Source organism: Bombus fervidus, chromosome 9 (genome assembly GCF_041682495.2).
Source record: "Bombus fervidus isolate BK054 chromosome 9, iyBomFerv1, whole genome shotgun sequence".
Lineage (NCBI taxonomy): Eukaryota > Metazoa > Arthropoda > Insecta > Hymenoptera > Apidae > Bombus > Bombus fervidus.
The window spans coordinates 4,420,373-4,447,239 of record NC_091525.1 but is presented as its reverse complement, the minus strand read 5'-3'; the positions used below and the strand labels follow the sequence as shown (position 1 = coordinate 4,447,239).

The window sequence follows — 26,867 nt, the reverse complement described above, 5'->3', positions numbered from 1 at the left end:
TTTTTCCTCCTTCCCATAATATCATTTTTCTCCATTTCAGCCAATGATTATTGATTAACTATATTTATTTTGAATACATTAATATTTGAAACTTTTCGTAAAACATACAATCAAGTAAATCAAAAAGGCAAAACGAAACGGAACGGAACGGAATGAAATGGGTTGAGACAGAAAATTATCTGTAAATATGACAGAACGGAACGAAATGGAATGAAACGATTTAGTAATTCGAACCAAGATGGTACTGGAAAGTACGATGATATGGTAAGCTTTTGATATTTATTCGTTGTAAGCTTGCAAGAGGCGTTACATTTTTTGCGTTCTTAATTTATCTTCTTAATTTTCATTGAATTTCATATCATTATATTTCTACGTTTTCTAACGGCAACTATTTTGGCAATTTGTAAATGATAGGATGAGTGACAGTGCAAAGTTGAAATACTTCATAGTATATTCACGATTAACTTTTCCTTCTTGAATTAAATCTAGCGAAAGTAAAATTTAATTTTAAATTTAATTGCAAATGAGACATTTGCAGTTACAAATATAATGAGCGATAAGTAAATTGCGATATAAATATTTCGATTTGTATAAATCAATTGAGTACAGGTTATGTGACTAAGATAAAATAGTTTCCTTTAAATCTGTTCACCAAAAGTTTATCGTTTCATTCACACATTTTGGAATACTTACAGTGTCGACAACAGCGATTATATGAGAAATGGAGATTTTTTACCGACACGACTGCAAGCACAACAGGATGCTGTTAATTTGGTTTGTCATTCAAAAACACGCTCGAATCCTGAAAACAATGTTGGCTTAATAACACTAGCTAAGTATGTTAAATCATATCCTATATGCCAGTGGTAGAAAATATTTGTTATTTTTTCATTTAAACTTTATTCTTCTAAACAGTGTTGAAGTGTTAGCTACACTTACTAGCGATGTGGGCAGGATTTTATCAAAACTCCATCAAGTTCAACCAAATGGTAATCTGTGTCTAATAACAGGAATCCGAATTGCACATGTAAGTATATTAATTATCCTTATGTTCTGTTATACAAAGTTTATAATTGTAATGTCTATGAATAAAAATAAATCAACAGTTGGCACTGAAACATCGTCAAGGTAAAAATCATAAAATGCGTATTGTGGCCTTCATTGGTAGTCCCATAGAAATTGATGAGAAAGAACTTGTGAAATTAGCAAAAAGATTAAAAAAGGAAAAAGTTAATGTGGATGTGATTAGTTTTGGTGAAGAAAGCATTAATAATGAAGTGCTGACAGCTTTCATCAATGCTCTGAATGGAAAGGATGGAACAGGGAGCCATTTGGTCACAGTTCCACCTGGGCCACATTTGTCTGATGCATTGATTTCTTCTCCTATAATTCAAGGAGAAGATGGAATGGGTGGCACAGGCATGGGAGGATCTGCTTATGAGTTTGGTGTTGATCCAAATGAAGATCCAGAGTTGGCATTGGTTTGTTATTTTGCAATTGTGTTCCTTAATAAAACTCCCACTCTTTGTTTTATTTACCATTTTTATCCTATATATACAGGCATTGCGCGTTTCAATGGAAGAACAACGGCAGCGTCAAGAGGATGAAGCGCGACGCGCACAAGCTAATGAAGCAGCTACAAATAAACCGCCAGAAACGATTAAAGAAGTACATAACGAAGAGGCAATGTTAAAGCGCGCACTCGCTATGTCACTCGAGGGTGCAGAAACTTCATCTTCAACTGCTGACAATACTGCTACTCCTGCTAACATAAATGCACCGGATTTTGCACGTATGACCGAAGAGGAACAAATTGCTTTTGCAATGCAAATGTCTATGCAAGATCAACGTACGAAAATTATCTTTATATAACTATTTACATCTACGTACACATGTGTGCACATTATTATTATCTATTTTGTTTTATAGAAGAACTTGAATCTCTCAAAGAGGAAGCAATGGAAGTTGAAGAGGATTATGCTGCTGTTATGTCTGATCCAGCATTTTTACAATCAGTTTTGGAAAATTTACCAGGTGTTGATCCTCATTCGGAAGCCGTCCGCCAAGCCGTTGGGTCTCTTCAACAGAATAAAGATAAAGATAAAGAAAAAGAGAAAGAGAAGGACAAAGACAAGGACAAGGATAAAAAATAAAAAAATTATGCTCATTATTCTACATCATTACAAATACCCTTACTTTATATTAATTGCTGTTCGAATGTGAATATCTACATATATACCAAATATAAGTTTCAGTTTTTTGCAGAAGTTTAACATTTTTTATACCTTATACTAAACATTTTTATAGCTTTGTCAAATGATATTTTTGTACGCAATAATTTTTTCTTCATTTTCCCTTCCCTACATCTTTTCTTTACATATTTGTACAATGGCCGAGAGACTTCGAAACTACGGTCATTTAAAACCGCTGAAAAAAAAGCAATGAACCATCAAAATGGCGCCACGTAGAAAAAGTATTGGCTCTTTACGCGTTCCACTAACTAACAGTTTAAACAAGGAAAATAATTATTTGCGTTCGTTAAGTGATTTTCAAGCACGAGTTCGCAGACGAGAAAGTATTCGAAATTATAAAAATGTAGCTGTGAGTAAATATTCGATTATCTATAGAATTTTATTATTTACTATACGTTGTGTCTTATAATATTTTTTGTTTTATCAAGATTTTATTATTAAAATGTAGAAATTGCCTTCATTCATCTTAACGTTTTGAAACAGGCTATATTCTTGACATTTATTAAATATTATTTTAAAACTGTTAATTATTGTTAAGAAAGCATAGGTTATGTTTGACATTTGAAAGAGCCGTTAAAGGACTAAATGTATATGTATAAAATCTAAATTAAAATAAGATATGTATTCAATTTTCTACATAGTAAATTTTTTAAAGATATATTTAAATATGTAATTATAGCATTTTTGATAAATAGAATTCTTTTAATTATATACATTACATATTTATTTGTTTTCGAAGGTATTTAATACAAATACAAATAATTTATATTTCTATTGTCAACAAAAAGAATGTTGCAGTTTTAAAATTATAGTCGTTCATAATTAGCAATTGTCACGTTAAATAATCTATAACGCGCATTTTAATTTTAGCGTAATTGTTATTTTAAATGTTACCTTGAAATAAGGTTGATGAATGGAGAAATTTTGAAAACTGATCTTTTGTTTCATGTCTTGTATAATAATTTATTGAGATTAGAATTTTTTAAATATACGTAGATAATATTTAATATTAGTATTCTTTACTATCATGTAGTAGTATTTCTGTATTCTTATGTGTACATAAATAAAAGAGATAGTTTACGAAATAAAGTAACATCAAGAAGTTGTTAAACATTTAATTCATTATTATGAATTAAAGCTTTTCAAAATATTTATTGCAAGTTTCTTTGAAATAGTTCCTACACATAAGAAGTCCTATATGATACACATTGCATTCATCTTTTCTTACATTTAATTGATTTGTTTTCTTCTGGAAAAAATAAGCTAAATTATAAATGTTTTCTGTTCAATCCGTGTTCTTTTCACGAGGCATAACGATTTTAATAATAGAAATCGTTATAAAAATATAATGTTTTCCATTTTAGGAATATGACTTGGAGCAAAAAATTAAATTGGAAACTAAAATAAAAGAAGGCTCAGCCAGATTGTTGGCTGCTGCACGGCATCCTGCACAAAGTTTGGAAGCTGCACGTGCTTTATTTACTTCTAACAAACGAATGTCCGCCTATATGGTTGAGTTAGAAGACCGAGGAAAAGATGCACCGTTGAAAACGAGGTACTGGTCTATTTATAAAAATATGTTGTAAATAGGAATGCACGGAAATACGTATAATACTATTTAAATTTGTATGTTTCAGCAGTTCGGATAGCAAGGGCAAATTATCTATTTCGGATCTTAGATTTCCTTTGATGTGGAGAGATTCTGATTATTTTAAAAACCGTGGAGATTATCGAAGATTCGCGATTTTTTGTATAGTTCGAATTGGTGCAGAAATTCAGGATACGAGTTTACTTTTTCCAATAGATAGAAAGCAAACGGATATTAGTTTTCCTGACGTTTTATTATTCAGTAACGTATCAGCTGAATTTGAATTATCTTTAGAAGTTTATAGTCATATTTTGCAAGAAGACTTTAGTATTGCTAGCACTCCGAGAAAGATCAGAAGAACTATTCATTCTTCAATTTCGAAAACAGTAGGTCGAAAGCTTGCGGCCGCTCTACGAAATGAAAATGAGTCTAATAAAGTACCGCAGTTTGAGTTGCTGGCTTACGCAAAGATGACCCTTAACGATACCGATGAGAATATACGTTCACATGATCTAATATTAAACAATGTTGGTAGTAAAGCTAATGCATTGCCGCTTTTCGGACATTTTTGCTGTCGTTTAGCTGTTCAACCGTATTACATCGATAAGGAAGTTTGTGCTGGATTCGCAATTATAAATAATCGACGATGCTGGATACGATTACGAAGTTTCCAAATTGAAGTTTGGAAATCGAAGAAATGTTTGGAAAAATTAGAAAAACCTATGTATACGATTTGTGTAAAGAAGGTAAAATGAAACTTTGGATTATATTTTTTTAAATTTTCTGTCGATATTGAATATGATTATAATATTGTTATATTTCAGGAAACTATTGTCCGCCGATCGAAATCAACGAAAAATCAATTACGTATAATCAATCACCTAAATGGTAACGAGATACGTGATGTTATAGAATTATATTCAAACGAAGATGTTCAAGAATGGTTTGAAAAATTGGAAAAATGCATTAAAGAATATGTCAGATGGAAACATGCAGCGATAACAGTTCAACAAATTCCACATTCCGAGTATTTGAATGAAAATATAAATATAATGAATACTTTTAATGGAAGGAACAAACGACACCGATCTCTTTATGACGAAACTTCTTTAACAGACAATATTTGTAGGGAAGAAAATATACTTTGCTCTACATAAAAGTTTTATTTCAAGTATATTAATATTTACTAAATAATAAAAATTATAGTTATTAAAACCTGTGAATAATATAAGAATAAAAATTGTAAAAATTTTAATATATAGAAATGCCAATTTTATTTTTAGAACTGACTTACCTATGCATTTTTTCGAGAATAGGTATTTTAAATATATCACCTAAATTTCTCTTTAAATATTATAATAATGCATCAATGATGGTATACTCTCGTATCATTATTCATTTCATTAAAATCTTATAGGCATTTCTTCAATAAGATTTGTCATTTGACATTTGTGTAAATGAACTTAATAAAATCATTCATAATATTGGATTGTTATCTCCTAACAATAAAGAATAATTTTTAAACAATTTCAATAGTTCATAAAACTTTCATGTTATGCTTTCCTGATGAAATAAAAAATGCAATTGTCTATAATTGACTACTACAGTTTTTACATGATTACTATTAAATAAATCTTTGTATAATAATTATACATCAGTACTTGGCTTTTTTCCCATAACTATGAGTCCACCAGCCATGGCTATAATAGTGAAAGCTTGTGCTGCAACTCGACTACGCATCATATATTGCGCCATTTGACTATTTCCTATAAAAGTATTGTACAAGCCATAACCTAGAGCAGCTACAGTTGCTGTAGCACCTGAAATAAGATATTTGACATAAAATTTTTAGATTGTAAATATATAAATCAAATAATGAAGTTACATTTTTGGAGGTTATAGTTACCTATAGGTATTAAAGGATTCTCTTTGAATTTTTGTATTGCTCCTTTCGGCTGTTTGATATTATTATTTTCATTTAATTCAGTGCGTACTACTCGAATCCATTCTAATTCATTTAACGTTTCTTGATCTTTTGTTGTACCTGCCAGCATTTTTTATTATGTGATAAACTGCAAAGAGTCAATTAATTTAGTATATAAAGGACAAATGTCAAGATCGAACTTCACTCGCAAACAGAAGAATATATTTTATGCAACTGACAAACTTTATTGTATACGTTATTTTAAACTATATAGTTTTAAATACATATTTTACCTATTAATTTATATAATTTTCTAATTAAATGTGATAGTACCTATACTGCTGTAAGGCGAGTTTATAAAATGCGTGTTCATAGAAATAACCAATCAGTCCTGTATTCCATCGCCTAGCCAATTTCTTATCTGTACTATGCGTATGTAATTACTTACATGGGTTTGGAATCCCCTCCATCAATATGTTGTCCCTACTATTTATAACGTACTACTTCTTTTTCTCTATTGTTTGTGCTATTCCATGATATTTTAAATTGTTGAATTTATTTTAATAACGAAAGTCGATACATGGAACAAAATATGAATGTGCAGGACACAGTAGAAGAATTGATAGAAATTGGTATGGAAATCGCCAAAAGTCAAAGTTTAGAATTGTCGATTAACAGAAAAGAGGAATTGGTATTACGGCATATCAAAGCGTTTTCAATGAAGGAAGCGCGGATCACCGATTTTCAACCAGGTTAATGATTTCACGTCTATTTTATTACTCGATGTTGTATAAAGTGAACATTTTTTGTGATATGTGTATTCTATTCGAATATTAGTTGCATTAAGCTTATTCAATTTATGAGACTTGATTGCGATGTTGATTATTTATGATCTATAGTTTCTAAACTTTGAAGGTAATTCTGTATATGCATATAAGATCCTTATACTAGAAGCTAATTTGAATATGTATTTTATTTAGTCATATTAACTTATCTATAAATTTTGAAATTCTCATATCGTAAATATTTTATATAACTTTGGTTTTCGTCAGGCAAAGAGTATTGTACGTGACAGTTATAAGTGAAATGTTTAAGAAATCCAACGAACAAAGTATGAAGAATATTAGGGGGGTAAATACACCAAGATCGAATCAATCATTACATTCGAATAATAAGAACATTTTACTTACGGAAGAGGAGATACGCGAATACTTCAAGCTCGTAGAATACGAAAAAATGCTTGATCAAGAATTGTCCAATTTGAGGAAGGAAGAGACAGAATTTCGTTCAACTCAAGAAACTATGGATTTATTACATAAATACAATGATATTAAAGATGTAACTCAAATGGTTCTAGGTGCAATAGCTGTAGCAAATAAAACTACGATTAGGAATCTGTATAAACAATATGATTTATCACTGGAAGAAGATTAAAAATTCACATTTTCTCATATATGACATATATGTACCTACATTATTTTTTTTCTGTTACCCACCTTTCATATATGATTTCTTGATACGATCTTTTTCTTATACTTAAAATTTAATATTTGTCATTTGTTACATTAATTTTGTATATTAATTTTGTTATAGTAATTTTGTAATAAAATTTCCAAACAAGTTTCTTGTTTAAATATGCTAGGTTTGGAATGGTTCAATGTCGCAGAAGGATTATCTATATATCAACATCTTAAAGGAAAAATAGTTATTTTGGATTTCTTTACATATTGTTGCATCAATTGTATGCACGTTTTATCAGATTTAGAGGTTCTTGAGAAACTGTATTCAATTCAGGATGGCCTTGTTATTGTTAGTATATACAAGATATACTATAAAATATGCCATAATTAATTACGTAAGATTAATAGTTGAACAACATAATACCATTATTTTCCTACAGGTTGGAGTACACAGTGCAAAATTTTCAAACGAAAAAAATTCAAAAAAATTATTGTCAGCAGTACAGAGGTATAATATAAAACATCCGGTTGTAAATGACACTAGAATGTCATTGTGGCGTTACTTAGGAATCGTATGTTGGCCAACATTAATAATGTTAGGTAATGATTGTATATTTACATCTATAGATGACAATTATCTTCAGAGACGCATCAAATAAACAACTTATTCACCCTATTAGGTCCTACTGGTGAATTACTTGCAGTTTTTGTAGGAGAAGGACACAGAGATGAATTGATAATACATGTAGGCGTAGCGTTAACTTATTTTAGATCATTAAATAAAATTCATACAAATGATATTCCTCTGCAATTGGCACAACATTTATTGCCTCTTGGAAATGGAAACATTTTGTTTCCAAGTAAGTTGGAAATCCTTCAAAATGAGCAAGAAGAAAGTTTGGTTGTTGCTGATACAGGCCACAACAGAATTTTAGTAATGGATACTACAGGAGATGTGCAACATATTATTGGTGGTCCTAATCCGGATTTCAAAGATGGAAATTTTGAAACTGCAAAGTTTAATGCACCTCAGGGAGTATCTATGTTAGGCAGTTTGATTTACGTAGCCGACACTAAAAATCACGCAATTAGGAAGGTAGTAGTTTAAACTATCAAATATGAAATTGTCTTTTTGATACGATGTACGTACGTATAATTAATATTTTTTTTTAGATAGACCTGATAAGAAAAATAGTAATTACTATTGCTGGTACCGGTATTAAAGGTCACGATTACATCGGAGGTAAAATCGGTAAAGAGCAAATTTTATCTTCACCATGGGATTTGGCTGTTTATAAACACGAGCATAGTAAAAATATCACTCCCGTATTGTTAATTGCAATGGCTGGTAATCATCAGATTTGGGCACTCTTCTTGGAAGATACTACTTGGTGGAAAAATAAGTAACCTCAAAATTATTTTAATATGTATGAAAGCTCTTTTTTCATCAATGAGAATCATATATTTTGTTCGTAAATTTGTCTAGAAAATACAAAGAGGGTACTTGTCTGGCGATAGTAGGAAGTGGCACGGAGGAAAATCGCAACAATACGTATCCTCACTCGGCTGGTTTAGCGCAACCATCTGGTATAACTATTGCCGAAGAACTAAAGATAGCCGTTTTTGCCGACAGTGAAAGCAGTACTATTAGGAGCATAAATTTACAAAATGGACAAGTTCTCGGCATTTGTGGTGGAAGTAGAAATCCATTGGTATGTTTGAATGAATGAATTTCAACAATACGAATTAATTTCAACGATTTCCGATAAGCGAAGATTCTTCTTAATTAATCGAATAACTATAATATTGATAATCATGATATCACAGGATCTGCATGATTATGGAGACTTAGACGGTGTAAACTATGCGGTAAAGCTTCAACATCCTTTGGGTATAGCATGGCATCCGAAAGAAAAAATTATTTATATAACAGACACTTACAATCATAAAATCAAGATAATCAATGTAATCACTAAGCAATGTAAAACCATATATGGTGGTGGAATACCACATGAAGACTTTTTAGTATGTTGTCTATAAAAGAAGTTTTATAGTTATCAATTTAATCATGTATTTATGAATTCTTTATAATTTATAGTTCGATGAACCTAGCGGTATTGCTATAAGTCCAGAAAAAGGTCTCTTATACGTAGCTGACACTAATAATCACGCTGTGAAAATAATCGATACGAGAAAGGGAAGAATTACTACGGTAAATTATTACACATTTTAGGGCGCAGATGTTAAAAATAAAACTGAATGAATACGTTAACAGTTCATTCATTACGTTTTAGTTACCGATAAATATCCCAATATTCGAAGATGACAGTAATTACAAGAATGTTCATTTCTTCGATACTACCATCAGCGAAACAGGTGGTAAATTAAACGTCTTGTTGAGTATTAATTTTTCCGATCGTGATTTAAAGTTAAATTCGGATGCACCACAGAGGTGGGCTCTAAATTTGACAACGAGTAATTCTGGATGGACAGCTACGGAAAATTGTGGAGAACTTTCAAGTCCAATATCTGTAAGATTTTTCGAAGGAAATGGAACACACGAGGTGCGTGTAAATTTGGATATAGTTGCCTGTAAAACTACCGAGTGTATATCAAAAAAATTGTTAGTAGTGTACCGTGTACACCAAGTACCAGATGCTTCCACTATTGTAACAGAAAAAAGAAAAGTTATTGTTAAATAGTAAATAAATTTTTATATTCATTTCTCTTTTTTTTACCGAATATCAAGTATAAAATGATTAATCATATGTTGTAATTTAACTGTGCATGTGCGTTACAGAAATAAAAAGGTACAAACGTTCATTTACAAGCCCAAGATAGAGTTGAAAACGTGATTTCTTTCTAAAGTATCCTTTACATTCCTGTTTTAATCAATGAAATTCAACGAGACTCTCAATAAGATTTTGGAAATGTTCATTTTTTTCATTAGTTAGAGTCTTCTCTTTGCAATCTGAATGAAAGGTGGTCAATCTTAAAAATAGAAGTAGGGATGATTAAAATTGATGTTTGCAATTATTTAATTTTTGTGTATTTTTGCTTGTACCTTTTCCACCAAGGTTCGAAAGACTCATTCGAAAATGGTAATAATGTTGAAAGAAACTTCGTGTCAAATTTGTCGGGAAACCAATTTTCGTAAAGGTCTTTTCGATTTTCGGTTGGCTCAGACCACGCCTTCTGACAGTTCTTCTGTATCCAGCGAGTGAATTTGGTATTTGGTATTTCAAGTACCTTTGAATATTTGGAAAATTTAATAAATTATTGTATAATAGACTTTTCTTTTCGACGTATGTACCTTCTTCGAGTCTTGGTGGGATACAATATGATATTTACATGGATTAAAAATTCCAATGCCTGCATCGTAGCATGTAGGGGGAATAAGAAATTCGTTTCGATCGTTTGTACGTAATGTTGCTCCACCAGGTCTCAATCCGTATTTAATGCACGTTTGATATCTAAAAGATGCTGGTTTAATGAAAGACATATTTTTCTTTCTTTCTTAGCCCCTTCCCTTATCAAGTCAAGTAAATTTTTTAAGATACGATGACGCAGTGTGTTTATTTTTAATTTTAATATCCGTAGTATTTTATTTTAGTCCATTACTGTAAATTACTTGCAAATTAGTTGCTTTCAGAAGAATGGTTGGGACATAATTGAATGGTTTCGAGAAGTACGGATTTAATTAATTTTTCTGTACGTGAATACACTTTGTAAACAATATATACACGTTACATTTATTGGAAAAATCTAAGGAATTTTATTTTATTTAATATTTTACGTTATAGGACACATATGATGTGAGTAAAATAATGGAAGTAACGAAAAGCGTTCAACCTGTACTAGATCTATGTATCAACAAGTTCTAATACGTATGGCTATAATAGTGTAAATGTTTAAATGGGATCATATATTATCTATGCGCTAATTGACGCAACTCCTTATTGCCCATAAAAAAACGTATTAATTCATTTATATTAAAAAATTAATTTACTAACGACCTTCATTGACCGAAGCATTAAAAATTATATGTTCCTATTAAAACAAAATATTGGTGATCTTCGCATGTCCTGTACGTGTCCACTTACAAAAACATGATTTACAACAAGTTATGACCCTCTTGAAATCATTCAACCACTTTTTCATACAGCAAATTAATAATCTATGACTGATCTCTAATAATAGATCAAAACGGGACAACCTACAGATCGACGAGCTTTATCTTTATATTTAATCTCTAAAATATCTTCAGGAATGGAACGTGTTTTACCAACCGTCTGTCAGGGAATCTGCAGTACTCCCAGTTATGGCTACGAAAAATTAATCCATCGTTAAAGGTATAACGTTTGTCCTTACATTCGCCTTGCGACCAAATTCCATCTATTCTCTGTAGGCGAGGAAAATATAAGCTACCATGTCCATGAAATGTACCATCGCGAAACTCTCCTTCAAAGGTGGCATCTATTACGAGCAAATAGATTCGGTTCATTTACTGAAATGAGGCTGAAGTGCAGAAGAAGGGGACTAAAGGAGCAAGTGACCTAACGGTAAAAAAAATAAGATATATATATATATATCTTATATATATATGTATATTATACATATATATAATTATTTATTTATTTTTTATTACATATATATAATTATTTATTATATATATAATATATATATCGTACATACGTTTATGTATATATATATAGAGAGAGAGAGAGAAAAAGAAGAAGAGAAAGAATAAATGTGTGCGTATGTGTATGTATGTATGTATGGTGTTGGTGAAATTTGTATGGTGAATGTATGTATTTTAAGACCGGGATTCTTAAGCCTATGGGTAAATGAAAAACGCGTACAAACTCTAGAACACGAAGCGACGAAAATGGTCGCGTAACGGTACGTGTCGACTTACGCGCGAGAAATGCTCAATGTCGTGCTCAAAAACCAGTACGTGTGCTGTACATACATACTTCTTAGACACAATTATTGGAGTTAGCATGTACATCTTAGAAGACTTAATTCCGAGTTCCGGAAAGGATAACATTCGTATCTCGCATACGCACACGATACTCTCTGGTTCTTGCTTTTTCTTTTATTATTTACACTTCACCACCTGCATTTTATTTCCTATTATGGTTGCTTCTTTTCTTTTTTTTTCTTTCCTCTTCCTATAATGCCTTTCACCTTCTGCTTCTTTCATTTCCCCAACGATTCATAGAGGAAGGTGCAAAGTAATGCATTCGAGATCCTTCTGTAATACTTCTTGGTAGTTATACTAACTGTGCGGCAGAACGAATTTGCCAATTCCCTCCATTCCTAGTACGTTCCAAGTGCCCCTGTATTCGCTTCCATCGATGAAACGCGTTTCTTCTCCGGAATTCTTCGATTGCACGTTCATGTTGCGTGTGTTCAGCCTCTTCTCTATCGGTCTTGCAATTTTGACACAATATCTGAATAATATAGATAATATAAACACAAACCAAATACTATAGCGTTACCATAGAAAAACGTCTCAAATCAAAATACTATATAGTTTCAATTATTTCCACGATATCGAATATGACGCGAAGTGCCTTTAGATTGATCTAAAGCATTTTTCATTTGATCATTTTATTGATCGTCGACACTCGTGCTTTTTCATACAGTTGTGTCTGTTACGTATTCTTCCTTTTTCTTTATAATTTAATTAACGAATTACATATATCTTTTCAACGTGGAATTTGGGAAAAAGCAGTACAATAAGATCGTCCGGTATTTTTATGATGGCAATTTTTTCTGCCACTGCGAAATTATTTATTTCCAATATCCGTCGCAACCTGTACGCGTTAAGAATATCAAGTTATCCTGAATTTCAACTATGCGATAAACAATTACGGTTTCTGCTATGATCGTGGAATTTCAACTCGTGACCGATGACGAACGATCGAGGTACCACAGGTAAAATTACATGAAAGAATTTATAGAATCTCGTTTGTATTTCCTATATGTCATTCTACTCTTGTGATACTTCTGCGATTTTTGGGCAGCAGGTCAAGTCGGTCGAATATTTCTTAAAACAGTTGGAGAACAGAGTGGAAAGGGAAGTAGAATAAACGAATACCGTTAAGCGTTCGTCACTGTTTCTCATCGTAGAATAGATAGAAATAAGATACATGCACATATATAAAAACAAAGTATTTTGCATCTTTTGTCACAATATGAACATACAAATTCGTACAGACATTTATAAAAAAAGAAAGAAAAAAAGACCAAGCCAGTCACGCGTGTCTATATACTTTGACGAAAGTAGCTTCTACAAAATTTCTTTCGTTACAAATTACGTATCATCGTGTAGGCAACTTATTCAGTCGATGTACCGTTAATCGTTGTTAATTTCTTCCGGCTAAATATCATTTTATTAGCTTAAATACATTACGATATTACATTCACTGTAACGAATTACGAAATTAAAAATAAAAGAGAAGTTAATATCACTTTCGTAGAAAGAAATGGAACTTCGTAGAAGAAATGTGGCAGAATGGTGTCACGATGTTATTACAAAATATTATAATATCATAGCGATGATTGATCGACAGCAAGCAGAAGGTTAATTTATTTTTCTTTTTAAATAAAGAACAGGAAGTTTTTATCTGGAAATGCAAAAATGATGCATCGCTCGGTCCACGGATTCGAAGCATCAGTTCCGATCTTTTATTCCATCTTCGATTTACATCTCCTTTTACCCGCGTAACTCAGCTCTACACGTTGGTCCTTCAACTTCATACTATCCCTCCTTCTTTTCTCTTTCTTCCTTTTTCTTTCGATATATATTCCCATGTATTCCGACATTCGTCTGTCCCCCCGCGTAAACCGTTCCAACCAACATCTCCACTCTCCAAGTTCACCCTTTCTCCATCTTTTCGTTCGAAGACTATGTTCCCCCTCTTCGATCACTTTTCTTTCTCAGTCCGATGCACTCGTCTTAACCGAGGATTCAAGCACGTAGTACGCGCTCGTCCAAGGTGGAAGACAGTAGAGACAGCAGGTGATACGGGAAGAAATACAGATCTGCGCGCGCTGTCAAGAAGACACGGCAAAGGATAAAAAGAGAAAAAAGAAACGTAGACAGCGAGAAAAAGGAAGAAGGAAAAGTTGAACGCACGCAGTGTTAATCTTCGCAAGAGTATTTCTTTAAATCACATTTTTAATCGAGGTAGTTAAATTTATTGTCTCGATATTTACCCTTATACAGAGGTGCATAAGTATCTCGATCGCTCGCTGTTCGTTAAGCGCTGGAATATTGTCACTGTACTAGAAACAATTGTCGATATAGATACGATGAATGTTAGCCGAAGGGAACATTCAGTAGGCAGGATATCGTCAAACGGCGAAGAAATACAATTAACGCGCTTAAGAGCGCGATTAACGCAGTTTTCATTCGACGAAACATTTCATTTATTATATTCTGTAGATTTTCGGCATTGTCGTCGAAATTTCTCGATTGCATGTTTCCTCGCAATCTCATTGTACGTTCCTTTCTTCGTGCGACACACGCCGGTGTATCCCGATATCTCAGGAAATCCAGATCGAATCAAGTGGAATAAGTTTCTTCCTTTCAACGCAAACGATCGAATATATATTCTCTTTCTCATTTTATTCCTTTTATCACCGGTAGTTACACATCGATTACCCGCCAAGAAATCTTTAATTTAGTTCGAAAGTTTACGTGCTTACGGTTAAATAATTAAATACGATTAACAATCTATTTAGTAATTAAATTGATAGGTTTCAAGTGAATTTCGATAAAAGTCGTTCACAAGCTGCACTCGAGTAAATCGCGATTTACTCAGCGATTTATAACACGACGGAGAACCGGTCGTCGTGTTAAGGCGATGATCCGTAAGAGGGTAACAAGGAACCGTAGGGTCGTTCACCTAAAAGAAAACAGACTCGTCCCCCGTTTATTTCTGCCGATCTATTTTCACGATCATTTTTCTATGATATAGATAGTGTTTACTATGATCTGGCATACACCGGTTTACCGTATTATTGTTAGTCGGTCTTCGTTTTTTACGTAGACGCGTAAATCAGTCACTCGATGATTTGTCCTTTATTGATTGCAGATCGTACAAGAGGAGAAGCATTAGAAATATGTCGTTGGAATCGTCTCATGCTACTTTGACGACACTTGTGCTGTGGGCATGTTTAAGTTTCAGCCTGGCTTCGGAACGCCCACTTCCAGAAAGCACCACAACCGTGTTGCTGCCTATGAAATATTTTAAATCTAGGTCAGTATTTCAGTGTTTCACGCATGAATCGAACGTTCGACGAGAGGCACAACGATAAATAACGACAAGATGTAACCACGCGCGTCCTTGCTTCGTAGAATAGCCGATGTAGCGATTCGAGATCGTTATTGGAAAAGAATCGCGCGGAAACTAGAAACGGAGGAGTAAAAAGCTCGTAAAGATTGCAAGAGAGATGCGAAGGATTCTTAACTGAGTTTTGTAACCGACGTTGCAAAATATATATCGTGAAAAACAAGTAGTAGATCGATTAAACGATAGCGAAATTACCGTTAACGTTTCCTCTGTATTTTTACATTACTTTATATGTTTGTCTTTCCTTTTTCGTTTAGAGCATGTCTTTAGCTTACTTAAACGTACAGTCATTCGTAAAAATCCTCTTCGTGGATATTAAGTTGAAATTGCAATTTTGTAATACGGTAAAAGCCTGATTGTACGATTTGATCGTGACACACATTCTTTGCATACTGGAATAACCACTTTATAAATATCAATATTAAAGGGAAATAAGAACATTCGGATAAAAACGTAACAATTTCTTCCAATTTCTGTTTCTGTATTCTAGTTTTTCTTTTACAAGAGAACTTTCGTGTTATCCAAAATTTTTATTTACATCCAAATTTTGCGTCAATTAATATTCCAATAATCGTTCGTTCGGTTGGTCGGGTAATCAAGAGTCTAATGTATTTCGTAGATACGAAATGTACGTACGAAGCACAATAATGACAAGTTCAACTAATTGGCATGCACGATCCTTTGCCAGACGGTCTGCCGATGGTCTAGTATACATCACGTTTAGCGCGAAAAGAATCAGTATTCCAATGGGTTTCGACTCGTTCGATGATTTTAGTTTGCAGAAGTTTCACGTATTTATAATTCCCTGGAATTTCTAGGGCGGACACGTATCAGGCAATATCGGGTATATCGAAAGAATCGAAAGATACGAAGAACGAGGTTGTTCGTGCAACGGGAAACAACAGGTCACCTGGTTCGGCCGGAGTCAATTTTCATCGATTGCCACCGTCTCCGGCGAATTTGCTGAAACCCGATGGATTTCAATTTTACACGTACAACGAGAGAGGCGATATGATCACGAGGCAAATGACTATGCAAGAGATTCAATCTTTAATCGCGAGTGGAGGTCCGGATCATTCTAACATGGAGATTCAAGAGCCCCAGAAAGCTGAGGATATACTTACGGGAGGAAAGAAGGTAAAGTAAGATCTGAGTTCTTAGAACAAGTGGTTGGTTAAACCGAGGAAATAGAAAATTCGGCTGCCTTGTAAGAAAAATTTGAGCACAAGAGTGAAAATTGAAAGAAATTACTCCGATTTGTTTAAGATCTTTTCGTTATCCGTCTCGATTCTAAGATTTATATTTTTCTTTTTGCCTCTATGATTTATGTAGTATAGATTTTTAACGAACAATCGTCTATCCTAATACGTATTTTACATCGACGAAATAATATTTAACTTACTTCAATTACAAGTTTTATATTATCTCACTGCTTGGTCTTTAAATGTATTATCGTTTCTTGGTTTTGCAGAAGTAACGAGGTAACGTTATGTTGAAATCTTTTCTAGGTAATGGACGTCGTGGAAAAAGTGCAAAGCGTACTGAAAAGCGCTATGGATAAACCGTTATCGACGCTCTCTGGCTCGCACCCGATGATCCCAGAAAACGTGAACGTCGAGTGGAGCAATATTTTACCAGCTATTTTGGCCGGTGACAAATACGGAAATAAGGTCGAAGAAAGCCACTACGTCGAAAAACCTACATCAAAACCGTCGTCATCTGCCAGCTATATCATGCATAAACAGAATGATTCGGTTTCCGATTCGCTCAAGCCTGACGTAAGTGAAACGGTTGCACAGGCGAAACCCGAAGATACTAGCAAATATACAAACGAACGAAACGAGCAAACCAAAAAGAATGAAACGCTGTCGACAATTGCTACGAAACCTACGACTATCTCTTATACGGAGAAATTAATGATCCCGGTATCTGTCATCACGACTGAGCAAAATGTCGAATTGATGGCTCACAATCGTTATACCACTCAGAGTTCTATTTTGCATAAGGTGACTGGAGCGATACCGTTGTCAGAAAGTACTACTACTTACGGATCTAACGTTCGGGACGAAGAAAACCTGGCATCCACAAGTGCTATTACGAAACCAACAACCATCGGCGCTTCTGTTTCATCGACCTTAGGCGAGTCCATCAAAAATAATTACGGTAACATCGGTCTAACGACGAGTGAAACGTTAGAGGCAAAATATAATACATCGCACATTGAAACTGTTACCGATCAGACCGATTCGTTGGTAACACAAACGAAGACGAAACCAACGACCGATATTTCGAACCAAGAATACGATAAAGTTCCATTGAAAACGCAGACACCGTCCATGATGGAAGCGAATCAAGTTCAAGACACTAACGAACCGTTTAGCAAATTGCCATCACAGTCTTCTCTACCGTTTACCAAACCGCCATTACAATTTTCTGTATCTTTTACGAAATTGCCACCGCAGTCTTCGGTATCGTCCACGAATACTCCTGCAAGTACAAATAAATATAGAACAACAACATTGGTACCATCGACGACGATACACGACACAGTAACCAAACCAAGTGATCGTTTAAGCGAGCCGATCGAGCCTCCAAAATCTTCTCCATCTATGGAGCTGGTGAATTCTTTATCAAACGTGATCAGTCAAATCTCCAACGACGTTTCTCCCGTGTTATCTTCCTCTTTCGGGTTCCAGTCGATTCCCAGTGAGAACGAGGGAAAAAGGAATGACAGTTCTGAAATTACAACGCATCCTTCCACGACCAACGATGACCGAATAGAGAATGCGAATAATACGTCCGAAGAACGTATACAGGAATCGTCTAGCGAAATGACGATGAAATTCGATCCTGATCAAGAGAAGATTTCCTCCATTACTATATCCGCGCCGATTGTTTCGATGAGTACGACAGAGCTCGATAAAATGACAAACGTTTCGGATATTTCGACGAAATCTGATAGCATAGTATCGAGTGTTCAGACAAATGTGACAGAGCCAACCACGAATATTAACGAGACACCCGTTACTAGTCCCAACTTTTTACAAGCGATAGCACTTATCGAGAGTATGCTTCATACCGCCTCACCTGTTACGAATAGACCCGTTATCGAATCAATCACTTTGCCGAACGATTTATCAGAGAATTTATTACCTAACACTGTAGCAAGCTCGCTCATCGCTGATTCTTATTTATCCAATTCGAAGACAAATGAAACACAAGCTGTATTCAAGGAGACAACAGTGTCATCTCCTGAGAAACTCAACTCAACAGAGACTGTTACATCAAATTCGGAGTTGTCTACCTCGGTTAACGAGGATAGCACGAATGATACAACGAAGAAAGATTCGACAAACGAGAATGAAATTTATCGAACGACGACAACAAAGGACGATCTGTTTACCGACCAGCAGAAAATTGAATCTTCACTATTAAAAAACGAACTGTCCACCGCTTCGGAAACTACGACAGTAGCGTCGTCTATCCTTGATGCTGCTGTAAAAGCTACCGTCGCGGATGGAATATCAACTTCCTTCGCGAATAACGCGTTTAACGAACAGACATCAATTTACGAGACGACAATATCGAGTAACGAGGCTTCAACAAGTACGAACACAGGAACCACAATTGCGAATGCTGAAAATATTACTGAGGGAACATCGCAGAACAATGATAAAACTTCTACAACATACCTAGAATACACGACAGAAATATCGTCAGAACGCGACAAACAAACATCTACGTATCAGACCGTGATAGATGAATTGTCGACGAACTTGAGCGAATCTAGCACGGTCATCGCGAATTTATCTAACGCAGAAGAGCATCCAGTGGAGAGTTCGACAGACAAAATTGTACTGCAAAGTCCTTTAAAGAAGACTGAAGAGCAGACAAGGAATGATACGGTTCACACGATCGCGAACCAACAGAAGATCAACATTTCGAAAAACACAACCACGAACCAACACGAAACTAACATCTTGAACAACGCAGCTATGAACGAACATAAAATTAATATTTTGAACGACACAGCCGCGAACCAACACAAAATTAACATTTTGAACAACACAGCGGTAAACCAACATAAAATGAACATTTTGAGCAACGCAACTGTGAATCAGCATAAAACGAACATATTGAGCAACACAACCGTAAATCAGCATAAAACGAACATTTTGAGCAACACAACCGTAAGTCAGCATAAAACAAACATTTTGAGCAACACAACCGTAAATCAGCATAAAACGAATATTTTGAGCAACACAACCGTAAATCAGCATAAAACGAATATTTTGAGCAACACAACCGTAAATCAGCATAAAACGAACATTTTGAGCAACACAACCGTGAATCAGCATAAAACAAATATTTTGAGCAACACAACCGTGAACCAACAAGAAATTAACATTGCGAACAACACAATCGTAAGCCAACATAAAATGAACATTTTGAATAACACAAATGTGAACGAACATAAAATTAATATTTTGACTAATACACCCGAAAATCAACATAAGATCAATATTTTGAATAACACAACCACAACACCTCTCAACGATACGAAATCTTCCGTTGTCTCGTCTACCCCTGAATCGATAACCATTACTGTAAATTCTATCACGGAGGAATCAAACGAGATCAAAGGTAGTACGATGAATTCGGTAGATTGGAACAGATCGGAGAACAAAACAAAAATTCCCATTGAAATGTATTCATACAAGAGTAATGTCAGTATGAATAACTCAATAGGAACGCAGTTGTTGGGAGTCGCAAGTAAATTACACAATAACGAGTCGCACATAAATCAGAAGATGAATGATTCGCCAAGTTCGATGTTACAGAGCAAAACGAATAACACGAGCATAAATCAGCACACGTGGCAGCGGATCTCATTGCACCAAGTAATTCCATCGTCGACAGAATTCATCACGGGATCTACCACGTCAACGAAGCACTTCGAGACATCGACATCGACAATGTCGACGATGGTGGACGCGAGTTCGACAAAATATCCCTCATATTATCAATCGACTCCCGTGAACAAAGCGGAATCGACTGTTTCCCTAAATGCCTCGAAAAGCATCGGTGGATTGGATACTAGCACGAGCAACGCGAGTGCCGATATTATCAATTTTTCGAGGCTTTGTAACGAACTGGCAATTAAGTTTTGGGTCGCGGCGAACAGCGGATTGAGTACTGGAAGATCGCTCGTTCTTTCACCGTTTGGCATGACTAGCCTGTTAGCGATGATCTTCCTCGGTGCTCGAGGGTCAACGTCAGACCAGATGAACGAAATACTTGGACTCGACAATGTGGCCACTTTCAACCCGCATCTTATTTTCCAGAACGTAACGGACACGGTGAGCTTGGCGAGGCACCAAGGTATCGCGAACGCGGCGTTTGTCCGTGAATTATTTGCGGATAAAGCTAAGGTGAGAAGATTGTTACCGTTTTACAAGGAGCAAGCTCAACAATTTTACGAAGGATTGGTGACCGAAGTAAATTTCGCTACTATCAGTGATCTCGTGCGTCGCCGAACCAATCTATTGATTAGGAAACACACTGGAGGCAGAATAAAGGATTTCGTGAAGAGCAACACGGTTCCTCTAAGGTCACCGCTGGCTACAATTTCAGCAAACGTGTTTCAGACCGATTGCAACACAAGTTCCGCGAGTACAACAGGCCGAGACGGGGAATTATACTTCGCCGTCTCAGCTGCTCATAGATTGAGGAAATTGATCCCCGTTCCGGCTACAGTTTGGCGATCAAACGTTCTTGCCGGTTATGAGCCCAGTTTGGATGCGACTGTTAGTGCTATTGGAAGTGTGGATAAGCTCGTTTCGACCATATTTCTCGTACCAGGTCAACAAGGTCACGCTGCACCCGGTGATACTTTGGATCGACTCGAACAAAGGTTTATCAAAGAAGCTTTTCAAGATGGAGCTTGGGATAAACTCCTGAAGGTTCTTATACCTAGACCGAGCCTTGAATTACAAGTACCCAAATTTAGTCATCGGTCCATTGTGAACGCTACTGCTGCTTTGAAGAGAATGGGACTCGATCAGCTGTTTTCGACTAACGCTGACTTCAAAGGGATCAATGGAATTGGAAATCGTCTCTTTTTGTCTGATGTTTTACAGGTAATTCTACAGATTACTGGTAGTTACACAGAGTGTCGCACACTAACTCTGTCGTTCATAAGTGTCTAAACACTTTAGTCACTCTGTAATGACAGTGCGTGGATTTTACCAAAGTTTACAAATCAATGACAAATAGAAATTGGTGCATCTAATTATTAAGTTAGACCTATGAGATCATCAGACTATAAGCCTAAAACAAAAACGCAATACAAATTCATTAATTCATTTATTCAAAAAATTCTTGCGATGGAATATTTTCAAGTTGTTTCTCTAAATCTTCTTAATTCATATTAAACATATTCTATATATGCTACTTACTCTATAATTGTTCATTTCTAGATGAATCTATTCAGTACGTGCGGCGATGAAAATATCGCTAATGGACGACATCACATGGAAATTTATCCAGCAAGTCCTACTTTACGAAATTCTCGACACATCGACGAACAAACATTCCGTAGAATAAGACGGACAGTCAATATGGAGCCGACAAACTATCGTACAGTTTCGTTCAAGGAAAGAACGAGGACTATAGAAAGATCAGAAGAGAAACCGAGATTGAAATTGGACCAGCCGTTCCTTTATTTCGTACGGCACAATCCAACGGGTCTCATACTTCATATAGGCCGTTTCAATCCTAGGTTAATATAAAATTAGGACGTAATGCTAGGTTCGTCTCTATGTAATACTTGTGTAGTTAACCTCGCGTATTCTTATATACATATTCTTTCTTATATACATATGTATAATCGCATTAGATATTTCGCGCGAGTGTTGCCACATTTATTATCTTTATCCCTTTAGTAGTGTAATCTGAGAGAGATTCAGACATGCCGTCGAATAACAAAATTATTAATATTTATTTCGTCCAATGAAAATCTGAAGGTATGTATCTTTTTGTATTTGATAGAGTAAGGTAGGTCTATTTGATATTTCAGTCAAGTGCGAAATTCGGATATGAACAATTTTTAAGCGAGTGTGTCACTTTAGTGTGTCATTTTAGCTAATTGTTATTAGCTTAGTATTAGTGTTTTTTATTTACAATACGTTCAATCGACTGATTTAGGGAGACAAGAATTCCAATATAAGTGACGAATGTTATAGCGTAATGTTGCTTATACTATTTACTATATACAGGATGATTTTGAAGTCGCGGTACGTCCGGAAAAGTAAGTTAAATATATAGAATTGGTCTTTTTCATATAGGGGTTCGTTTTCGAGAAAACAAAATTTGAAAATTTAAATACACCTGCACTTCGGAATCGTCCTGTATAATATAATATCGTCGACGACGATTTACATACTAATCTATGAAGCAGTATCACAATTGCTCGTGTGTTACCATCAGGAAACTTAGGAGTTTTATATCCAAATCGCAATTCCAAACTGATCATATCCAAAATGCAATTTAACCAAGTTTGAGCAATTCCTTTATTGGCAAAATTCTTATAAAATCTTTATTGTCACGATATGCATATGTTTGCCAAGTCATATTCATTAAATTAATTTAAAATTAATTCAGAAAATGCTCTCGCGACGTATTATTAATATCATTGTTTTCATTATGTATATAATGTATTCTTCAATTTTTATTGCATTTGATATCTAACCCTCCTGCGCTCTTTAGGTTATTTTCGACTGAATCTTATTTTTCTATCGTTACAAAAATTCTTAAGTGTGTAGGAAATAAGAGACAATCGTCGTTAATGTATGTAATTTCAATCGTATCCTAATTATTTTCTTAAAACATTAAAAGCTCTTTTCCAATTGAAACGAAAGCGATATCAAGACATGAGAAACTCGAAGATTGCAGCAGGGTTAACGTACGCGTCTATGTTGATAACGACAATAACAATTATGTGTTAAATGAAAATTTATTTTATTCACTTGAATTTCATGCGCTAGGACAAAATTAAATACAATGGAAATTATTTTTAAAAATAAAATCATTCAGTTAAAAAGAAATATGTATTAATTGATTACGCATCATTAGAAAGACACAACCTTCCACAGGATCCGATACTTCGTGATTTTATGATTCAATATGTAATTCACACGATTACTTGTAATACTCGTATTACAATATTCGTGATAACAAAAATTTTTTCCTGAATTCATCATTAATGGACCGTGACCTTCTTTCCCTCTACTATTTCGAAGTTTTCTTCGCTATCAATCAATAGTCTTCATAAAAGAAAACCAAAGCATTAAAATAAATACATAAAAAGAATACATTATTTAAAGAAAAAACAATAGTCAACGTTAAAATAGTTCTGAAAGCGAGCTACCAGGAAATCTGATAGCAAAAAAAGCAATCAAAAAAAAGAAGATAATCAAATAATACATTATTATAATAATAATGATAATAATTTATTTTTAAGATCTAGAAGTGGATTTGGTTTACAATTATTTACACTTAACTCTCCATATTTTTTATACTTAAAACATTTACGCACTAACCTCATCGTAATTTACTTAACCTAATAGATTATAATAAAGCATTGAACAAAAGAATACCTTAATTATACGAAGTTAACAGTAGGGTAGTTTTAAGCGATGAAGAAATGACTATGAAAATGCCACGTAACGGAAGATAAATATGTATCTGTTACGGAGTGATATGAAAACACACCTAATCGCTCTGATATTCAACACTAAACTAGCACCCCGCGCGGCGGGGTAGCCGGCGAATTTCGGTTGATGAGGAGTGGAGAGAGAAAGACTCGCAGGTAAGTCAAGCGTGCACGAATAAGAGTCGCCAAATTCCCAGAAAAGATATGTTTCCAATAGCGAGCGTATTATGTTCCAAATAAAGAAATAAGAAATGTGTGCAGAAAATAAACCCTCAATGTTTACTTAGTTTACTAATACTAGAAAATAACACTCACAATAATATAGTTGCCATGAAAACAATTTATGGATTTAAAAGATAGAATATCTACGCTTAGAAATTTAGTGTGTGTATATATATATGCAGTGCTAATTTTATTTAATAAATAGAAAGATTAAAAATGATACGTGCGCTCAAACCTGCTTCAGTTTCTAATGTAAAATTATACTAAAATATTACTTTAAATCATTTGTATTATTTTAATTGATAAAATTACACTTAATTACTGCAATAATAATAAAAAAAGATTAGTGATGAATTAACTTTCGTTAATATGTTGTCAGTCAACTTAGAAGTAAAAGTAAAAGAGACAGTAAAAACGAAAAAGATAGCAAACTTCAAAAACTTCTTATGAGAATTTGTTCTGAAATTGTTATAGTTCGTTGACCAAAACGAATTTCCTGCTATAGCATTTCAATTTCGCGCACGATTTTAGACGAATGGAAAATCATTCCATTCCAGCCAATAGGGAATCAGCTAGGTGAAGTTTTGGCGCGGAACTTTACTATAGTGTTAACCTCTTAAGTACAATGCGCCACTATAGTGGCTTTCGCGGATGTCATCTTATATTACGACGCGCCATTATAGTGGCTCACTCTACTACTCATTCACCATTTGAACTAAATCATCTTTTTCATTCGTCTTGCTCTTTTTTCGTTTTCTTGTCCTCGCAACGTTTTATAACAGTGTTAACAACATACAGACAGAATATATAGTCTTTGTTTTTTATATGCGAATGTCAGATATCAAATGTTGCTTTTCGTTAAAATAAATATACCATTATTAGATACTCTTTTTAACATGCTGATCCGTATCGTTATAATTTTTTAGAATCTCAACCTCAAAAAACCTCAAAATGTCGCTTCACAATAGAAAACGAAGAGCAATTTGAAAAACACTATCGCGCTATGAGTATGAAAATTGTGACGTGGGTCTGTGTGTCATACCGTGCTTTAAAATATACCATACTCAATTGTATTATTAATTATTAAAGTAAATTATTAAAGTTAAAGTATATGCATCATATCTTTAAGGAAAATTATAATTTAATTATCAAAAACTTCATTCCAATGTGCTTACGTAGAGAACAGCATTATCCATCACACATTGCACTGCTATATCGTTTATGCGTAATTCGCGTGAAACTCTGCCGTACAGAAAAACAGCACCGCACAAAATACAACCGTACCTAAAAGGTTAAAAAGCGACGTATCGAGACGCATCATCTTATAAAGTGCATGATTTCAGCTACGTAGTATTTCTATAACTATTTTATTGTCCTCTATCGGCTATTATCAGGTTTGTTTAACAATACGTTTCTATTCAGTACTTTGTTAGGTATTGTCATAGCGAAATTCTGTAGTTTTTCGAATTTTCTTATCTCTCCACTTATCGTCGATCACCTATGTAAGTGTTAGTGTTACCAATAGATTGTGTTATAAGCTTTTGAGACCGAAATCATTTTGGTACGATCGGTACAGTCCTATACGTTAATTCTAAAATTTTAATTTTTTTTGTACAGATCATCACTACAGAAACGACTTTGAAAGTATAGAGACATATACATAGACGTTAATACAACTTCTAATGGGATTCGATGATATCTTCTTGATGACTACCTTGGTGATGACCTCCTCTGAATTACTGCAGCATCGATGTCAACGAATTCATATCTAATCGTGAGTCGCATACTTTACCGTTCCTCTGGTCATCCAATCATGTCGTAGGACAAAAGGTCCGAATCGACACGAATGAATTAGTTGTATTATTTAGAATATTTTACGAACGTAGTAACCTCGGATATTTATTATGCCCATTAATAATAACATGTTATTATTATAACATAATAATAACAACATTACATAGTAATTCATCAAAACAACATTTTATGTGTCTTATTTATTAGTCGAGGCCTTCTTATACTTCGCGATTTTTTATATTAGTGAAATGATATTGATTATTAAAATTCGTCACTATATTGGGCAAATCGTGGATTTATATTAATGTTCCGAGAAACTAATTGCGGGTTAAATCAGAGTTGCGAAGTAATCTAAATTTCGCGTTTTCGTTTAAAGCTGGGCACAGATGTTTATTTCGGTTTGAATTATTGATTATGTTTGCTTTAGTGTTACGGTTTATGAGATATCGCGATTGATCTTAGCTTTGATTATAAATTGTTGTAAATTCATAGAAATCAACATTAGAATTTATGGCCTTTTATTTTATTGAATGGAATAGAAAATAGAA

General features: G+C 34.2%; 5 protein-coding genes and 1 long non-coding RNA gene across 19 annotated transcripts; 5 read left to right on the top strand and 1 right to left on the bottom strand.

Moving 5' to 3' along the window:
- The first annotated feature begins 40 nt into the window (after positions 1–40).
- Rpn10 (regulatory particle non-ATPase 10) lies at positions 41–2,260 on the top strand. Of its 2 annotated transcripts, none has more exons than XM_072010131.1 (6): positions 41–264; positions 696–836; positions 916–1,027; positions 1,107–1,481; positions 1,561–1,849; positions 1,930–2,260. In XM_072010131.1, exons 1-6 carry the CDS (start codon positions 239–241, stop codon positions 2,151–2,153), a joined length of 1,167 nt encoding a protein of 388 aa, XP_071866232.1. In that variant the 5' UTR covers positions 41–238; the 3' UTR covers positions 2,154–2,260. The 2 variants fall into 2 exon arrangements, with proteins under 2 accessions (XP_071866232.1, XP_071866233.1); XM_072010132.1 differs by lacking the exon at positions 41–264 and adding an exon at positions 590–614.
- A 160-nt stretch (positions 2,261–2,420) lies between these two features.
- On the top strand, positions 2,421–5,114 carry LOC139990688 (rhotekin). Of its 2 annotated transcripts, none has more exons than XM_072010128.1 (4): positions 2,421–2,601; positions 3,617–3,807; positions 3,893–4,586; positions 4,665–5,114. In XM_072010128.1, exons 1-4 carry the CDS (start codon positions 2,455–2,457, stop codon positions 4,995–4,997), a joined length of 1,365 nt encoding a protein of 454 aa, XP_071866229.1. In that variant the 5' UTR covers positions 2,421–2,454; the 3' UTR covers positions 4,998–5,114. The 2 variants fall into 2 exon arrangements, with proteins under 2 accessions (XP_071866229.1, XP_071866228.1); XM_072010127.1 differs by having other exon boundaries at positions 3,890–4,586.
- Positions 5,115–5,412: 298 nt separating this feature from the next.
- LOC139990696 (HIG1 domain family member 2A, mitochondrial) lies at positions 5,413–24,396 on the bottom strand. Of its 11 annotated transcripts, none has more exons than XR_011800624.1 (6): positions 12,511–13,434; positions 11,514–11,700; positions 10,538–10,697; positions 10,289–10,473; positions 5,747–5,884; positions 5,521–5,660 (listed from the first exon to the last, which is right to left on the bottom strand). XR_011800624.1 is itself a non-coding variant. In XM_072010141.1 (5 exons), exons 2-5 carry the CDS (start codon positions 10,600–10,602, stop codon positions 5,488–5,490), a joined length of 561 nt encoding a protein of 186 aa, XP_071866242.1. In that variant the 5' UTR covers positions 10,603–10,697; positions 11,514–11,654; the 3' UTR covers positions 5,413–5,487. The 11 variants fall into 11 exon arrangements, 9 of the variants coding, with proteins under 9 accessions (XP_071866242.1, XP_071866241.1, XP_071866244.1 ...); XR_011800623.1 differs by having other exon boundaries at positions 5,747–5,912; positions 12,511–13,406; XM_072010141.1 differs by lacking the exon at positions 12,511–13,434 and having other exon boundaries at positions 5,413–5,660; positions 11,514–11,654.
- LOC139990685 (NHL repeat-containing protein 2) lies at positions 6,345–10,060 on the top strand. The gene is made up of 9 exons (XM_072010124.1): positions 6,345–6,516; positions 7,407–7,573; positions 7,665–7,824; positions 7,905–8,320; positions 8,398–8,627; positions 8,711–8,936; positions 9,052–9,249; positions 9,323–9,436; positions 9,519–10,060. Exons 1-9 carry the CDS (start codon positions 6,345–6,347, stop codon positions 9,924–9,926), a joined length of 2,091 nt encoding a protein of 696 aa, XP_071866225.1. The 3' UTR covers positions 9,927–10,060.
- Positions 6,524–7,222, top strand: LOC139990700 (uncharacterized). The gene is made up of 2 exons (XR_011800626.1): positions 6,524–6,679; positions 6,817–7,222. It is a non-coding gene; the product is annotated as an uncharacterized lncRNA (long non-coding RNA).
- On the top strand, positions 11,472–23,695 carry LOC139990682 (uncharacterized). 2 transcript variants are annotated; one of them, XM_072010112.1, is made up of 5 exons: positions 11,472–11,576; positions 15,333–15,497; positions 16,409–16,727; positions 17,099–21,730; positions 22,070–23,695. In XM_072010112.1, the coding sequence occupies exons 2-5, from the start codon at positions 15,361–15,363 to the stop codon at positions 22,379–22,381; spliced, it is 5,400 nt and encodes a 1,799-aa protein (XP_071866213.1). In that variant the 5' UTR covers positions 11,472–11,576; positions 15,333–15,360; the 3' UTR covers positions 22,382–23,695. The 2 variants fall into 2 exon arrangements, with proteins under 2 accessions (XP_071866213.1, XP_071866212.1); XM_072010111.1 differs by lacking the exon at positions 11,472–11,576 and adding an exon at positions 13,904–14,422.
- Positions 24,397–26,867: the final 2,471 nt, after the last annotated feature.

Coding starts and splice junctions, on each gene's coding strand:
- Rpn10 (XM_072010131.1), top strand. CDS start 239: ATGGTACTGGAAAGTACGATGATATG. Junction 265..695: donor CTGGAAAGTACGATGATATG/GTAAGCTTTTGA, acceptor GAATACTTACAG/TGTCGACAACAGCGATTATA. Junction 1,850..1,929: donor AATGTCTATGCAAGATCAAC/GTACGAAAATTA, acceptor TTTGTTTTATAG/AAGAACTTGAATCTCTCAAA.
- LOC139990688 (XM_072010127.1), top strand. CDS start 2,455: ATGGCGCCACGTAGAAAAAGTATTGGCTCTTTACGCGTTCCACTAACT. Junction 2,602..3,616: donor GAAATTATAAAAATGTAGCT/GTGAGTAAATAT, acceptor TTTCCATTTTAG/GAATATGACTTGGAGCAAAA. Junction 4,587..4,664: donor ATACGATTTGTGTAAAGAAG/GTAAAATGAAAC, acceptor GTTATATTTCAG/GAAACTATTGTCCGCCGATC.
- LOC139990685 (XM_072010124.1), top strand. CDS start 6,345: ATGGAACAAAATATGAATGTGCAGGACACAGTAGAAGAATTGATAGAA. Junction 8,628..8,710: donor ACTACTTGGTGGAAAAATAA/GTAACCTCAAAA, acceptor AAATTTGTCTAG/AAAATACAAAGAGGGTACTT. Junction 8,937..9,051: donor GTGGAAGTAGAAATCCATTG/GTATGTTTGAAT, acceptor ATGATATCACAG/GATCTGCATGATTATGGAGA.
- LOC139990696 (XM_072010139.1), bottom strand. CDS start 12,628: ATGAACGTGCAATCGAAGAATTCCGGAGAAGAAACGCGTTTCATCGAT. Junction 10,474..10,537: donor CCCACCAAGACTCGAAGAAG/GTACATACGTCG, acceptor AAATATTCAAAG/GTACTTGAAATACCAAATAC. Junction 10,216..10,288: donor TTCGAACCTTGGTGGAAAAG/GTACAAGCAAAA, acceptor TCTATTTTTAAG/ATTGACCACCTTTCATTCAG.
- LOC139990682 (XM_072010112.1), top strand. CDS start 15,361: ATGTCGTTGGAATCGTCTCATGCTACTTTGACGACACTTGTGCTGTGG. Junction 15,498..16,408: donor ATGAAATATTTTAAATCTAG/GTCAGTATTTCA, acceptor TGGAATTTCTAG/GGCGGACACGTATCAGGCAA. Junction 21,731..22,069: donor TTTTGTCTGATGTTTTACAG/GTAATTCTACAG, acceptor GTTCATTTCTAG/ATGAATCTATTCAGTACGTG.